This window comes from Bombyx mori, chromosome 25, assembly GCF_030269925.1.
Source record: "Bombyx mori chromosome 25, ASM3026992v2".
NCBI lineage: Eukaryota > Metazoa > Arthropoda > Insecta > Lepidoptera > Bombycidae > Bombyx > Bombyx mori.
The window spans coordinates 6,618,181-6,633,512 of record NC_085131.1 but is presented as its reverse complement, the minus strand read 5'-3'; the positions used below and the strand labels follow the sequence as shown (position 1 = coordinate 6,633,512).

General features: G+C 34.8%; 2 protein-coding genes across 3 annotated transcripts; both read left to right on the top strand.

Moving 5' to 3' along the window:
* Positions 1-988: 988 nt before the first annotated feature.
* Ugt2 (uridine diphosphate glucosyltransferase 2) lies at positions 989-3,716 on the top strand. The gene is made up of 4 exons (NM_001134258.1): positions 989-1,816; positions 2,706-2,928; positions 3,116-3,335; positions 3,410-3,716. The coding sequence occupies exons 1-4, from the start codon at positions 989-991 to the stop codon at positions 3,714-3,716; spliced, it is 1,578 nt and encodes a 525-aa protein (NP_001127730.1).
* Positions 3,717-4,577: 861 nt separating this feature from the next.
* On the top strand, positions 4,578-8,952 carry LOC101743925 (JNK1/MAPK8-associated membrane protein). 2 transcript variants are annotated; one of them, XM_004924441.5, is made up of 5 exons: positions 4,578-4,728; positions 4,878-5,111; positions 5,476-5,685; positions 6,671-6,840; positions 7,974-8,952. In XM_004924441.5, the coding sequence occupies exons 2-5, from the start codon at positions 4,879-4,881 to the stop codon at positions 8,252-8,254; spliced, it is 894 nt and encodes a 297-aa protein (XP_004924498.1). In that variant the 5' UTR covers positions 4,578-4,728; position 4,878; the 3' UTR covers positions 8,255-8,952. The 2 variants fall into 2 exon arrangements, with proteins under 2 accessions (XP_004924498.1, XP_012544454.1); XM_012689000.4 differs by having other exon boundaries at positions 4,617-4,728; positions 4,852-5,111.
* The last annotated feature ends 6,380 nt before the right edge of the window (positions 8,953-15,332 follow it).

Genomic DNA, 15,332 nt, shown 5'->3' with positions numbered 1-15,332 from the left:
CATGTGCACTAGAAAAATATGCTAATAAATTTTTTTAGAAAAATTGAGTAGCTCTGAAACGCTGGATTTATCTACATTTCTTTAAATTTTTTTATGTGCCATTTTTGCATCTCTAACCGACTGAATTAAAAAAAAATTACTCATGTACGCGGTAGTCCGAGCCACTAAGTTTAACTCCACGTTTGAGCTCGTAAAAACATAAATATTGCAAATAAAAACAAGAAGAAAAGTGTTTTGTCATAATTGAATATGATCGAATTGCATCGTAAATGCCGTGTCGTAGTTGTTTATACTCGTTGTTCCACTTAAGCTACTAAAAAACAGTAAAGAAAATTGTCGACGTTGCAAATTCTATGTTACGAAGGTAGGTACTTCCAACGAAGCATCTCGTTTCGCAAGACTATGGACTATCTAAAACAGCGTACGTTCAGCGCTTTAAAATGCTGTAGCACTGTCTGATACCAAAAAATATGTTCTCCTCCCATTTGAGTGCATGATTTGTTATCTGGCCCAAATCACAACGGTTAATTTAGCACATACTAGGATTCCCTTTACTATAGGAACCACAGACTGCTAAAATACCTTTAAATAAATTAGTACAATGTAGAATAAAATATTCAGGCCAAAAAGCATAATTTAAGTTAATGAGCAATAAGCCTCTCAGACACACGAATGTGTAGCCGATGTGTGAATCGAACCCACGAATATTGGCTCAGCAGTCAGGTACAACTACTACCAAGTCAGAAGAAAATAATTACAACTCATTATAATGAATGTTTGTCTATATGCACGTATTCTAGCCAAGTTCTACCATAACATTTTTATATTACAATGAATCGGTTCTAAATTGAGCATGTTTGTACAGATGTGAAATTTTCTTTTATTGCTCATAATACCTACTGCGTGCCCTCCTCATAAACTTATATCATTTTGAATTCCACGTCAGTCACAACTAGTCACTTTTGGTGTAGTGTCCGTTTTCTCCACAATGTGGTTAAAGTTTTTCTACTTCTTTAGTTTAGTTTTATGTCCGTGTTATGCGGCTCAAGGCGCTTCGATATTAGCAGTCTTCTCTTCACTTTCCTATTCAGATCATCTGGTTTTTCGGGGCTATGTGTCTCTCCTCGCTCAAAGAGGACATTCCGTTGTGGTCATGACTCCTTATCCAGGCGAGTTTCAATATCCGGAGGTAGAAAACATAATCGAGCTAGATGTTAGTCAAGAATCAGCACCGTTTTGGGAGGAGTACAAAAGGCTGATGACCAATACGGACGATTACTATCCGCGGCTTAAAGCACTGAACGAGCTCTCACTAAAAATTGCCATAGCGCAGCTGAAGTCCAAGCAAATGACGGCGCTGCTCATTAATCCTAATGTAAAATTCGACTTGGTAATAACTGAAGCAGATGTACCATTACTTTACGCTTTAGCTGACAAATACCAGACTCCACATATAACGATAAGTACATTTAATGGAAAAATTCACCAGTACGAAGCTAAAGGCAATCCCATTCACCCTATTTTGTATCCCGACGTGAACTCACTGAACTACGGTAATTTGACTCGTTGGCAGAAAATTATCGAATTCTACAGACACATACAAACGAAAACAGAGTTTTACAACAACTATTTGCCGTTATGCGATGTTGCCGCCAAAAAGATACTAGGATTGAAAAGAGATTTACAAGAAGTTGAATATGACATCGATATGTTGTTCATTGCCAGTAATCCGCTGTTAATCGGGAATAGACCGGTTGTACCTGCCATACAATTTGTGGATCGGATGCATATTAAACCAAGGATGAGTCTTCCGCAGGTATTTATTTTTATATATTACAACGTTATGTTTTAGGTTATGTTCGGTGTTATGATGGCGGTCTCTCTCGGTAACCGGATTCGGAGTGGCTGGAGAAATCGAGGCCGTGCGAAGCTCATTAGGCTTAAAATAAAGAACCACGGTTTTGCCTCTGAATCTGATCTAGAGGGGTATCCCCAAACATCAGCAGTGCCGCCACGTGGAGACGTTTTCGATAACGATTCCGTCAGTCTGGCGCTCTTGCGGTGGCTGCTGGTTGAGGTATTGACTGCGGCCACTTCTCTTACCTGTCTCGGAAGGGTTGTTGACTGATGGTTCATGCTCGGACGATCTGTATGGGAGAGTCAGTTAGTTGATCACTTACATCACCCGATTTCGTCTAACGGACTTCCATCTGCATAACCACATTTTCGACGAGGGAGGGTGCTACATAAATCGAGTGCCCTAGGCACACCCCTTATATATATTCAGCCGCAGGCACATAAAAGGGTATGTTGTGGGCAAGAACCCGCAGAACAAGAAGAAGTAGAAGGGAGAAGCAGTTATCAATTTCCGTTAGATCTCGTATCTCATGTGTTAGATGATATGGTTTCTAGGTGGTGATGACTTTGGACTCAGGTCACAAAATGGTTCTTTGCTAACTCTGTCGAAAATGGTTTCTCTGACAAAAATATATGCTTAAACAGATTGCTTTATAAGATTAGGCAGCCTATTGCTTATATTTTATATGCATAAAGTTTTATTGTTATAAGACTTTACTGTTCATTATTTGTGATGTTCATAACATATGGATTTTAATTAAGAGATAGTATTCTATAGCTACAGATCATTAACGCTGCAGAAATATTTTTATGTAAGTAATGAATGTACTTGCAAAATTTTGTTTTAGAATTTACAATCATTGTTAGACTCTCAAACGAAGGGAGTAATTTACTTTAGCTTGGGAACTCTACAAGAGGCGGAGAAATTATCTGTTAAAACACTTCAAGTTTTCGCGGATGCTTTTAGAGAATTACCTTTCACAGTTTTGTGGAAGATTGGTAAAATGAGCACGTTAAAGCTATCTGATAACGTTATCACAGACGTATGGTTTCCGCAACAACAATTATTGGGTAATTATTATTTTTTGCAGATTTTATTTAGGTACTGGTAATGAGACAATATTAAGATAATTAATGAATTTTAACTTTTTTTTTCGATATTCATTTATTTTAAGTAGTGACATTTTTATGCCATTAATACTCCAAAATCCAAATAATTATTTGAAACTTTTAAATAGATTTTTTTCTCTATTTACAGCACACAAAAACGTAAGGGCATTTATAACTCACGGCGGACCTAGATCTTTGGAAGAAGCACTATTTTATGAAGTACCAATCATAGGTTTTCCTCTTATCACATCTAGAAAGATATTTATAAGAGAGCTTACCAAGTACGGCGCTGGTGAAATCTTGGACCCCTTACACATTGACAAACAAACATTGAAACAGGTCATATCCACAGTGGCCACTGATGAAAAGTAAGTATGAAATTGAAATAAGTTTTAATTCGGAAACTTGGTATCTACTTACTGACTTCTTTTAAAATTTTCAGGTACAAAAAAGCGATAATTAAGCTTAAAGGTATGGTTGTCGATCCGTTGATTTCGGGTCCCGACAACGCTGTCTGGTGGACTGAATACGTTCTTCGTAACCGCGGCGCACAACATCTACGTTCACCAGTTGTTGGCGTTACCTTCATCAAATATTACATGTTGGACATTCTTACTTATATACTTGCAGTCGTTCTATTTCTGCTATATTTAACTTTTCTTGTGCTGAAATGTATTTACAGACGTTTACGAGCACGATTTGTGCTGAGAACTGGTCAAGGACCAGAAGGAAAATTCAAGGCTTTGTAAATCGAATTAAAATGTTTATTTAGTATCGATAATATTAAACATATTTTGTGAAATTTGTTTTTAATTACACCAGTAGTACTTGTGTTCTACGGTACAAACCTTAACATTGAGATACCTATAAGTTTGAGGATCGAATAAAATTGGTTTTCTACACGTTTCATACCCTTCGTACCGGAATATCTACCGGAGTGGTTTATCTCAGAACCAAAAAGGGTGACATTTTTTATAGGCAAATAAATAATAATTAATATTGCTGAGCTTCAGTTAGGAACTTCATGTATTAAAAACCAACAAAAGATGGATATTAGGGGGTGTATGCCACCGCTCATCTGGAAACATGATTCGATTGAATGAATTGACTGATTGTGCCCGGACAGAGTTCAGTACTGAGAGCCCATAGACAATACAAGTGAAAGCCGCCACTCGCCTGGAGATACGAGGTTGATTTATTAAATTGTAAAACATGTGTCCCACTCATTAAGTCAGGATGCATGACGACAGAAATAGACACGATAGTAGGCACAAATATTAAGTGTATAACCTATGGTAGGTACTTAATCTTAAAAACTTTATAAGCTTAAAAATGGTTTCTTTAAGAGATTTTATGACCTGGTAACTAAAACCTTTAGGTCAAGTCTTTTTTTAATGCTAGCAATGGTAACATCCATTTTGGGGATGTGGAATTGTATTTATAAATTTTCAAAGAGTAAAATTTTTTTTAAAGGCTTTGAATTATAAAATTTATTAAAACTTTGAATTAAATAAATTGCTAGCGTGGTAGCCTCTTCCGACGAAAACCAATATTTCCTATTCTAAGCCACATGCCACCTCTATTCAATTTGGTACCGTACATAGAATGTGTTGCTATTTCTTTGCATACCACAGTGCAAAAAAATAAGAAAAACATGACATTGACATTGACTACTATGTATGTACAGATATCAGCAATTTAAAACTTTTAAAAGCTTGGGAATTAAAAGAATTATAAAATTTATATTAATATTTCACACAGGTACGCTGTCTAACATATGATTCTGATATTATGACGAAGTAATAATTCTGAAAAAAAGATTCTGAGACTAATATAAATAGTAATATCACTTAGACAATACAACAGTAAATACAATCTATACAGCTCAGCTGTAGATTGTTCCATTACAGAATGGCAGCTGTAAGATCGTGTCCAGGACTGTATTGTGGTCGTATTGAACTCGAAGATGGGTCGTGGAGTGACTGTGGGGCGTGTCCGCGAGGTTTCAGGACAAACGCATCAAGTTACTGCATGCCGTGCGTTGATGAACCCTCTCTATATGACTGGCAGTACCTTGGCTTTATGGTCCTCCTGCCCATGGTTTTGCATTGGTTTTTCATTGACATGGTCACCAGGGGTAAAGCGTGAGTATTTCATACTTAAAGAAAACAATTCATAATATTAGTTCCATCTTTACATAAATTTCAAACTCGATTATTACTATCCTAGTAGCCAATCTCAGGCTCACTATTTACAAGGCTCATGAAACTATAAGCAGAATGAAATTGGAATACGGACACAGTCACATTGTGCTTACCTATTTATTATGAGGGATAAGATTTCGAAAAAGTAAATCATAATATTTAAATCTAAGGTAGTTTTCCATTTTCACTGAATCACCTGTCTCGTCTCATCAACAATTTTGTTAGCTCTACAAGAAAGTTTGATAATACAGAACTAAAAATATTTTGAGATTCTTGACTTATGTATTTTAAATTAACATTTCAGCGAGAATGGCGTTATCATACAACACATGTGTGCCTTTTTGGAGGTCATATCAGGAACACTTGCCGCATTGTTAGTGCTGCCTCCGCCTGGGTCAGTCTCACTATATATGTGTTCACCAAAAGCACTTTCGGATTGGTATACACTGTTGCATAATCCACAGCCAGATTATAAAGAGATGTTGCATTGTACTCAGGAAGCAGTGTATCCTTTGTAAGTATTAAATTTTTCTTATTAGTAATTTAGTAATTTCTTTTATTGCCCTTGTAGGCTGATGAGCATATAGTCTACCTGATGATGAGTGATTACCGTTGTTCATGGACGCTAGCAATGCCAGGGGTAGAGCCAAAATCACTCTATGATGCAACTTGTAATGTAAGTAGAAAAATTAACAAATTTGAAATTTTGATATTGTTTAGTCAATAAAACTTTCAGCTTATCTCATAGATGAAAAAAATTGAATTTTTCATTTGAATGTAAGTCCTAAAAAATTTCAGAGTAGTAAGCCAATTTATTTAACCATCATGTAATCATTTATAAGTTTAACTTCTATTAGATGTTCCCTCACTTTGCCAAAGCACTATAGCACGAATAAACTTATTAAAGTGTGGTGATTTGGGGACTGTGATTATTTTGACTGGCAGTCATTTGGTCTGACACATTTGGATTACTTGGTATATGTTAGCAATATTGCGTTATTAATCTACTTCTTAATTTAATTGTCAATTACTTGCTGTCATCCTTATCTGTCCATCATTAAACTTATAAATTAATTTGTGAGTTGATTATCAATATCAAAATTGAGTAAAATAAGGTGGGATTGTCACATGTTGTATTTTTATTAATAACTAGCGACCCGCCCTCGCTTCGCTTCGGAAACATTAAAACACACATGAAACCAAAAAAATAAAATAAAAAAAAATTAAAAAAAGTAGCCTATGTTCATCAGGGACGATGTCGGCTTCTAATGGAAAAAGAATTTTTCAAATCGGTCCAGTAGTTTCGGAGCCTATTCGAAACAAACAAACAAACAAATCTTTCCTCTTTATAATATTAGTATAGATTACCATTTCTGTTGCTAAAACTTGTTTATTTCTTTGTCGTGGATTTTGTGTCATTTCCTTCACTTCCTGTTGTGCAAATTTAATTGCCATACAAGATTTTGAAATTAAAAGATATAATTTTTTTTTTTTTTCAGATATACAATAGTTTTTCTGATTTATGCATTCAGCTTATTAATGACCATAACATTAAGACCATGGTTACTGGCCTGGAATGCACCCAATTCTGGTAAAAAGGCAATATATTGTGCTTTATATTTTCATCCTATACTTGTATTGATTCATACTGTTGCTGCCGGTTTAATTTGTGAGTACACATTTTCTTAATGCATCATTTAGAAGTCTTGATCTGATCAAAGTGATTTTGATCCTTTTTTCACCCTGATATTTTTTGTTTTTTAAAAGACAAATCCTATTCATTTCTTGTGTGTTACATGAATATTGTTTTTGTCCCCAACATAAAACTGTTGACATATATTATAAAACTATGTTCTTATTTTTATAATATAACACTTTTAATATTTGAAATTACATATATTATATTACAGAAGGTCTCGAAGATGAATTTACTGATATGAATGATATTGTTCAGGTGTATAATGCTAAACTTTAATTTTAACATTAAATGTTGCTTTTAAAGTAAATTACTTATTAAGATATTATTATTTATTAAATTATAGCTTATATTGATTTTATTCCTCAGATAGTTGAACAAGCTCATGGAAAAGCTAGTGTTAAGCGATTACCAGGTAGGCAGCGGCTTGGCTCTGCCCCTGGCATTGCTGAAGTCCATGAGCGACGGTAACCACTCACCATCAGGTGGGCCGTATGCTCGTCGGCCTACAAGGGCAATAAAAAAAAAAAAAAAAAAAAAAAACCAGAGCCACTTGAGGTCTCATAAATGTAGTAATTATGCAAATTCAGAATTTTTTATAACATGTAATTTTTTGTTTACTGTGGAAGTCATACGTGAACATTAGTTAAGAACAAATCGTCTTCTCGCATTAAAACTATAATCTCAAAACTTTATAATTTTACAGTGTTTTAAAGGTTTTAACATGTGATATTTTTAATATTAATCATCTTTGCAACATTTTTTATTTATTTATTACCAGTTACATTATCTGTCTTTTAAAGTAAGTTAAAATTATGTATTAATTTTGTTAATAATAGTCAAAATGTAGGTAAAAAAACTAATACTAAACTACGCTCTTTTGACAGTATTTATAAGAAAAATACTGGTTATATTAACTGAATTTCGAATATTTTTGGGAATTGTACGCTTTTAATGCGAAAAGTCGAAATTATATTAAAAACTGGTACTACCGGTGGGATTAAAGAGCACTGCCACAGTCGAGTAGTTTGGTATGAATACACAGAGTATATTAACGTTCTTAATGGTTTCAAAATTATTATATATACATGTTTTATTTTTTTCAGATTGCTCATTCCCCTACATAGTAATAATAATATCAATGATGACATCAGCATCGCATTTCTCAATTAAATCAGAACAGTCTGCGCCAGCACTATTGATTTCTTCTATCACTAATACACGGAATTTAATTATTCTCTTTGGACACTGGTTGGTCCATGCATATGGCATATTATCACTAACGGGGTTTAAAGAATTATGGTATTTGTCGTTAGTGCCCGCTCCGGCTATGTTTTATATTGTGACGGCACAATTCACAGATCCCTTGAAGATACATGGTGATTGATTGGTAAAAGTTAAATCTGATTTCATCAGAATGACTTTGTGATAGCACTATGCATTCTTGAAGATAACAAGTAACAGGTGTACACATTTCTGAAATCCTGTTCATTGTTTGTGTTAATGAAAAGAATTAATATCATCGTTACATTAGTGCTTTGAACTCGCAGGTCCAAACTAGGATTTTGTTGACTGATGGGAAAATTACAAGATAATAACTATAATGAATAATTTGCAAAATTGTTAAATTAGCTGAAATGGGTGAATGGATTAATGTTTAAAATTATTACAGCCATCTGTCGATATTATGTTGTCATCTTAATGAATTTATTGGGGACAGGGAAAGATTTCTGGAGTGAGTTTGCTCTCATGAATATTAGGATAATTGTGTTGAATGTTAAAGTACATTGTTAGTGAAATAATAATTTATAAATTAAGTTGAATTTCATTCGCTTTTGTTGGTATGATTTAATCTTGTACTAAATGATATATTATGTTTGCTTGTTGGATTTATTTTTATTTGCCACACTACAAATATTGAGAATTTGCAAGAATTGAGCGTGCTCTGTTAGCGCAGCTAAGAGGTCGGTTTGCAGAAAACGAAAGCTTAACAATAACATTGTTGAGTCTTATCACCTCTTCGGGTTATCTTCGTTCAATCGATCAGATGTAGTCAACATTGTAAATAAATTATTTTCATACAAAGTTACTATTTATTTTCATCACCGTTAATAAAATTCAGTTGATAAGATTTATTGGTCTATCGTGACTAGCATCCTTGATTTTCTTTCTATCTCAGAAGGTCCGTTGACTCTTATTTTCAACGCTTCTCAGCAACCAAAGAAAGATGGTTACACGGCTAAAAGTTGCATATTAGGTATGTGTTAATGATAATCCACGTCATTTCAGATCCTCTCGATTCACTAACGGTGCTTCTAGGTACCTCAAGCACCGGTCATCGTTCTCGTTGAACCCATTGCTTGCGACGAAGGGTTTAGCGAGTAAATTACACTATAAAGAAATTGTATTTTAATTCTATTAAAAACTTGTTTCATTTATAAAAAAAAACACTTGATCCGATACTGGAGCTACGCAAAGAATCGTATCGAATCGAATCAATGGTATCGATACTTGGATCCTTTCCTGTATTATGGTCCATTGCATAAATAATAAATAATACCCTGGTCCATTGCGATTTCGTTTCCGACCCTGCGGACAGAATGGGAAGCAGTCGACGTCGCCCCAAACACGTCATTTCGGATCCTCCCGATCCACTAACGGTGCTTTTAGGTACCTCAAGCACCGGTCATCGTTCTCGTTGAACCCGTCTTGCGACGAAGAGTTTGGCGAGTAAATTAACACACAGACACAGCCCACTGAGTTTTATGCCGAATTTTCTCAGTGGGTCGCGTTTCCGATTCGGTGGTAGATTCTGCGAAGCACTGCTCTTGTTCGGCCTAGTGTTAGTAATGTCCTCAGGTTAGAGCCCTATGAGCTCACAACTACTTGCTCGGTAACGCTGGCATAGCCTCTCAAGGCTACCAGCTTAGGTAGGAGAAAAAAAAATTAGATTTCCATTCAACAACATGTATAAATCAATTGACCCGCAGGGACACGATACACAGTATACGACACTATTGATCTGTCATCCTTCTGTCAAGGGTGACTCCTAGGTATTAAGTGTATAATCTATGCTAGGTACGACAACGAAGCCAACAGAATGGGCTGTACAAAGATTTTGATGGCGGGAATGGAGTTACTGAACCTAATTCTGGACGAGATGCTAGCAGTGGTGTCGGAAGGAAAACAAAACTTATTTACTTTTAAAAACAAATCGCGGCTGAAAAGTAATGAAATTACAGTAGTTCATTTTGTTCACAATAAGTCTCGAAGCACACGAATAAGAAGTTTTCTCCATTTCTTTACATCAACACCTTATTGAGTTCACGCGCTTTCCATATAAAATACCAGCCAAACATTTATCAGAGATTTGTTTGTATTTATTTTTGCCGAAAATTTTCGAGTGGGTATTGCCAAGTTTCTGTCAGAAAAATGGGGTATTCAACCTTAAATTTCCTGTCTTGAAAGTTAGCTGAAAATAAAATAACGTGCAAATAGCCTGCTCTTGGGTTGGTTGGGTATTACAGCGCTCGAAACAAAGGCCAAGGAGGCGGAATAAAAAGAAATGGCCGCGTTTATAGCATTCTCATTATTAAACGCTTTCAGTGTTCCAAGCGAATCCGAGTGACTATTCTAACCGTATTATTCGCTTATTTGTTTACTTATCTTTTTACACGCGTCTCGTTAAGCGATTCCATCGCACTTCTTTGTAAGCGATTTTCCGTCTCGGAAAATGGTTGTCATTAAAATGAGATAATGCGGATTCTGTCGGGGCATAAATAAAGCTCATTTCGTTTGAGGCCCGACTCCAGAACAATAATGGAGGTATGTGTAAGTGAAATAATGAGTACGTGTATTTTTATGAAAAAGATTTGTTTGCCAATTTAATCTTCTCATTTGATCAATATAATCTGATTTTGAAATTAATCTACATTCTAATGAATTACAGAAAATTCTCGTAACTTACTTATCTTGACTATAAATTATAATTTTTTAAGATAGGGACTTTCGTCTTTTCCGTTTCTTCATGGCGGGTGGACGAGTTCGCATGCTCAGCCTATATTATATGAAGACACAATCTCTATACATATTACATATTGTGTAATTGTGGTTTAAAACTACTACTCTTACATGTATCTTATATATTTTTGATTTTATGTTTTTACATTGGAACATATTATTACGATTTTAATAGGATCAATACATACTTCATTCTTTTTAAGTTTTAATATATCTACTGTAATGCTAAATGTAAAATAAAATATCTATAATATATCTTATAATCTTTACAAAAGGCGAGGGTGACTTAGATTACACGTACCTTACCCTAAGACTAATTGACTTAGTATTTTCTTTCATTTCGCGAGCCGTAGACATAATTAAACCGACTCGTACGGTTTAATGTCGCGTTATTTATTGTCATTCTATTACTTCCGAGTTTCCTAAACTATATGGTCACGGTCCGTTACCACTAAGTAATACTGTAAAGTACGAGGAACCAAACCGTAAAAGTCATTTTAATTAAGTAATAGAGTTGTAAGTAAATTGTGTTTTAATTATGGACCTGAAAACCGAACAAAGACATCATTTATAGTCTGTGCAGTTCATTGCGGGCGACAGCGAACCTAGTTCAAATATTTTTGGCGGTCCCAGCCCGCGGCGGTACGGAATGAGTCGTTCGTTTGTGATTTGAATGAGGCACAGACAATGCCCTGTCCTGCTTTGTGCGCTCCACACACCTGTTATTAAAACTCTCCGAGCCATACAGCGACGCACGTTTTCCCCTTGTGGAAATTCTTTTCTTGTTTACATTAGAATTTGGTAGTGTTGAATTAGTTTTTTCTGCGTAGGCTTATATGTATTTTAATGGTACCTATAATACCCTGGTGATACTGGTTGTAAATGCCTTTTGTATAAATGTAAATAAATATCCTTATTACCTTTTGCTGTGTACATATTTTTGGGGAGCACGGTCGTTTCGTATAGTTATGTTTTACTTCCCAAACCTATGGGGGGAAGCGTGAAATGAATCAATATCCTAGAAATGGTAAAAGGAAAAGAGGGAATTAACAAAAAAGTTGGCTACGAACACTTACAGAAAGTTAGTACAGGAGAGTTGTAAGGTAGGGTTTAGAGTAATCGAAATCATTCGAAGAGTTCCGTACTTCTTAAGATCACTGCACTTAGGGCAATCATAATAAAAATATAGAATTGAAACAAGAGCCCCGTATTAAAGGGTTTATTAATATTATTATTGTTTATTTGAGAAAATCTATATAGATAACTTATCCTAAGACATTAAATCTACGGTTAAAATAATCATCTCGAAGAACAAGCTTAAAAATGATTATAAATTCATTTATTAAATAGTATTACTACTGGTGGTAGGACCTCTTGTGAGTCCGCACGGGTAGGTACCACCGCCCCGCCTATTTCTGCCGGAAGCAGTAATGCGTTTCGGTTTGAAGGGTGGGGCAGCCGTTGTAACTATACTGAGACCTTAGAACTTATATCACAAGGTGGGTGGCGCATTTACGTTGTAGATGTCTATGGGCTCCAGTAACCAGTTAACACCAGGTGGGCTGTGAGCTAGTCCACCCATCTAAGCAAGAAAAAAAAAAATGTATATATTGTTATTGATATTAACGGTAGCTGTAGTAACTTAAATAAAAACAAGAACATGTACCTGTACTGGGATGTTAAAAATAAAATGTTACCGTTAAAAAATCGGAATGGCATTTTAGCTAGGTAGTATTCGAAACGAAAATAGTTTTATATTAAAAGTGATTCGCAACAGATTGCTCGCTGAAACTCCGCATAAAATCAGACGATGCATGTGCATTGAAAGCAAAATCGTGAACTGGAAACTGGTGAACATTCTGGAACATTGAATGCGAGAAATAACGAGGGCCCAGCCGTGGAGGGCGAGCCGTAAACAGAAATAAATATACAGTGAAAATTTAGTAACTTGGGCCTGGTAAATTTGGTAGTGGACGAATGGATTACTTTTGAATGTGTTGTTGATGTTGTGAATGTGTATCTAGTTTCTGATTTTCCGAAATATGTAATAATATTCTGTTGTTTATTGTATTTATATGTAAATTTCGGGTGATCCGTCGCTTGGTATTCGCATTAAGTTATTTCGTACGTTTCCAAGTTAGGTTTTTTTTCCGGTCGTCGTGGTTGTAGGGAATAACGCATAACAATAATATGGTTTCAATTAATTAAGTTATTTCGTACGTTTCCAAGTTAGGTTTTTTTTCCGGTCGTCGTGGTTGTAGGGAATAACGCATAACAATAATATGGTTTCAATTATGTCGCTTCTCCCGATCACCAAAGAACATATAAATAACTCTAACCCTTTACAGGTATTCAAGAAGACTTCAAAGTATGCAATAAGCTGTTAGTACTTGGGAATAATGCATTAACAATAATATGGTTTCAATTATGTCGCGTCTCCCGATAACCAAAGAAACTATAAATAACTCTAAAGCATTACAGATATTCAAGAAGACTTCAAACTATGCAATGAACCGTTAGTAGGTACAGTAGAAGAAACTATTTCGTAACAACACTAAAATTCGTAGGTAGAAAAAAAAAAACGACGTTTTTTAATAGGAGCAAATATCACCAAGACCATTAACAAAGCCAATACAAACAGACTGTCAATCGTGAGCACTCGTGAACTCATCACCTAACGTATTCACAATGAAATAATGCTGTGGCTTCCAACCGTAATAAAAGCTTGGAGCTATGAAAATACGTAAATACGAAATGCAATTTTGTGTTTACAACATCGAATAAAACCTTCGTTTGGTATTAAACAATAAAAACTTTGTAGCCTCAGCCAGCCCGGGGTCTTGGGAATGTAAGATATTCCGATCGTATCCGACTATTTAGTAGTTGGAATCAATGATCCGTAGGTATTTTGTTATCGTTTTCAGTTAGACGTAATAACGTAGCGTATTTAATGTTCCGCATGCCGTAAAATATCACGGCAACTCTTGATTTATTTGTAGGTGTTTTAAGTTTAACAGAAGGTATCCATTGTGGGACGCGAGTTTTGTAAATGTGCTTTTTTATTATAAACGGTTGTAGGAAAGAGATTCTTTTTAGCGAGCAAAAACTTTAAACAGTTAACGTATACCATTCAATAATAATAATAATATAATGATAAATTATTTATTTACTACATAAACTCTAAATCATGACATAGAATACTATTTACATATTTAATAGATTCAGAGATTACGCAGATGGCATCAACAATATAAAATTAACCAATGATCCTCACACTATGCATAGGCTGTATCGTGAGGACCAAAATGCGATTTACTATGTATATAATTGACCTCAAAACGACATCACTATTATTAATAATTATTACGCTCAAAAGCATGCGTTACAAGATTTAACATATAATATAATAAAATAATTTGTGTAATAAAAATGACACATCAAATAATTACACATATGTGGGGTGCGTATATAAAATAAATAAACAAATATAAACAAAGTTAATTAGAAAAAAATATACAAAAAGATACAATACTAATAAATCTACTTCTATTTCTTGCTTTTAATTAAGTTCTCTGTGTCCATGTAGTTCAATGTTAACAACCATTTTTTCACTAGCGGTTTAGCTTGCCTAACCGTTTTGTGTTTTAGGTTTTCATAACAATATCTAATCTATTCAATCGCTCCAAGCTTGATTTTCTTTTGCAATACGACTGACTACAACTCTGAAAACCGAATTCGAAGTTCGTGGTATGGTAATCAAGGTCTATCACCACTCGATCAACGAGGCGCTACTGACGAATTGCAGAGCTTCATGAAATGATGACGATACAGCGATAATTCAAATGTGATAAATCTTCAATTTCAATTTCCTGTACTCACCATTGTATATCCCTTGCAAAATGTAATCACATTCATCTGTATGAATCATATTTATATAAAGTGTTCAAAACAGAATATTGCAGGTCAGATTCATCTTCTACTGATGTGTTTTTACATGATGCTTCAGATTGATATATGAATCTTCATCTATCTATTTATCTTTCAGCCCACAGATGTCCATTGCTGGACATAGGTCTCGACCGGTCCAGTGGAATTTTTATATGAAAGTAAATCATAAATTTAGTATTTGTCCATAATCAAGACACATAGAAAATACTTTTATCTCATATTTGGCTTTACAGTGCCAATAAATAGTCTTCCGAATATTCTGACCGATGAACAGAATGAAATTTCGAACGATTTTTGTTATTTAGGTACTTAACTTTCGGATTCACAGAATGAAAAATTTATTGTTTATTTTCAGGATTTTATGTTTTAGTTCTTATACATATCTATATATAATATAAAATTTATTGGACGGCACGCGATTCGTTTCAACAAAGGACAGGTTCTATTTTTTTTTTCCAACCTATGCTGATAGTCTTGAGAGGCTATTCCAGCTTCTC

Bases quoted from the DNA above. Each gene is read 5' to 3' on its own strand.
- Ugt2 (NM_001134258.1), top strand. From the start codon at position 989: ATGTGGTTAAAGTTTTTCTACTTCTTTAGTTTAGTTTTATGTCCGTGT. The intron at 2,929-3,115 runs GTAATTATTATT...CTCTATTTACAG, and splicing joins TCCGCAACAACAATTATTGG to CACACAAAAACGTAAGGGCA. The intron at 3,336-3,409 runs GTAAGTATGAAA...TAAAATTTTCAG, and splicing joins ACAGTGGCCACTGATGAAAA to GTACAAAAAAGCGATAATTA.
- LOC101743925 (XM_004924441.5), top strand. From the start codon at position 4,879: ATGGCAGCTGTAAGATCGTGTCCAGGACTGTATTGTGGTCGTATTGAA. The intron at 5,112-5,475 runs GTGAGTATTTCA...TTAACATTTCAG, and splicing joins ATGGTCACCAGGGGTAAAGC to CGAGAATGGCGTTATCATAC. The intron at 6,841-7,973 runs GTGAGTACACAT...TATTTTTTTCAG, and splicing joins TGTTGCTGCCGGTTTAATTT to ATTGCTCATTCCCCTACATA.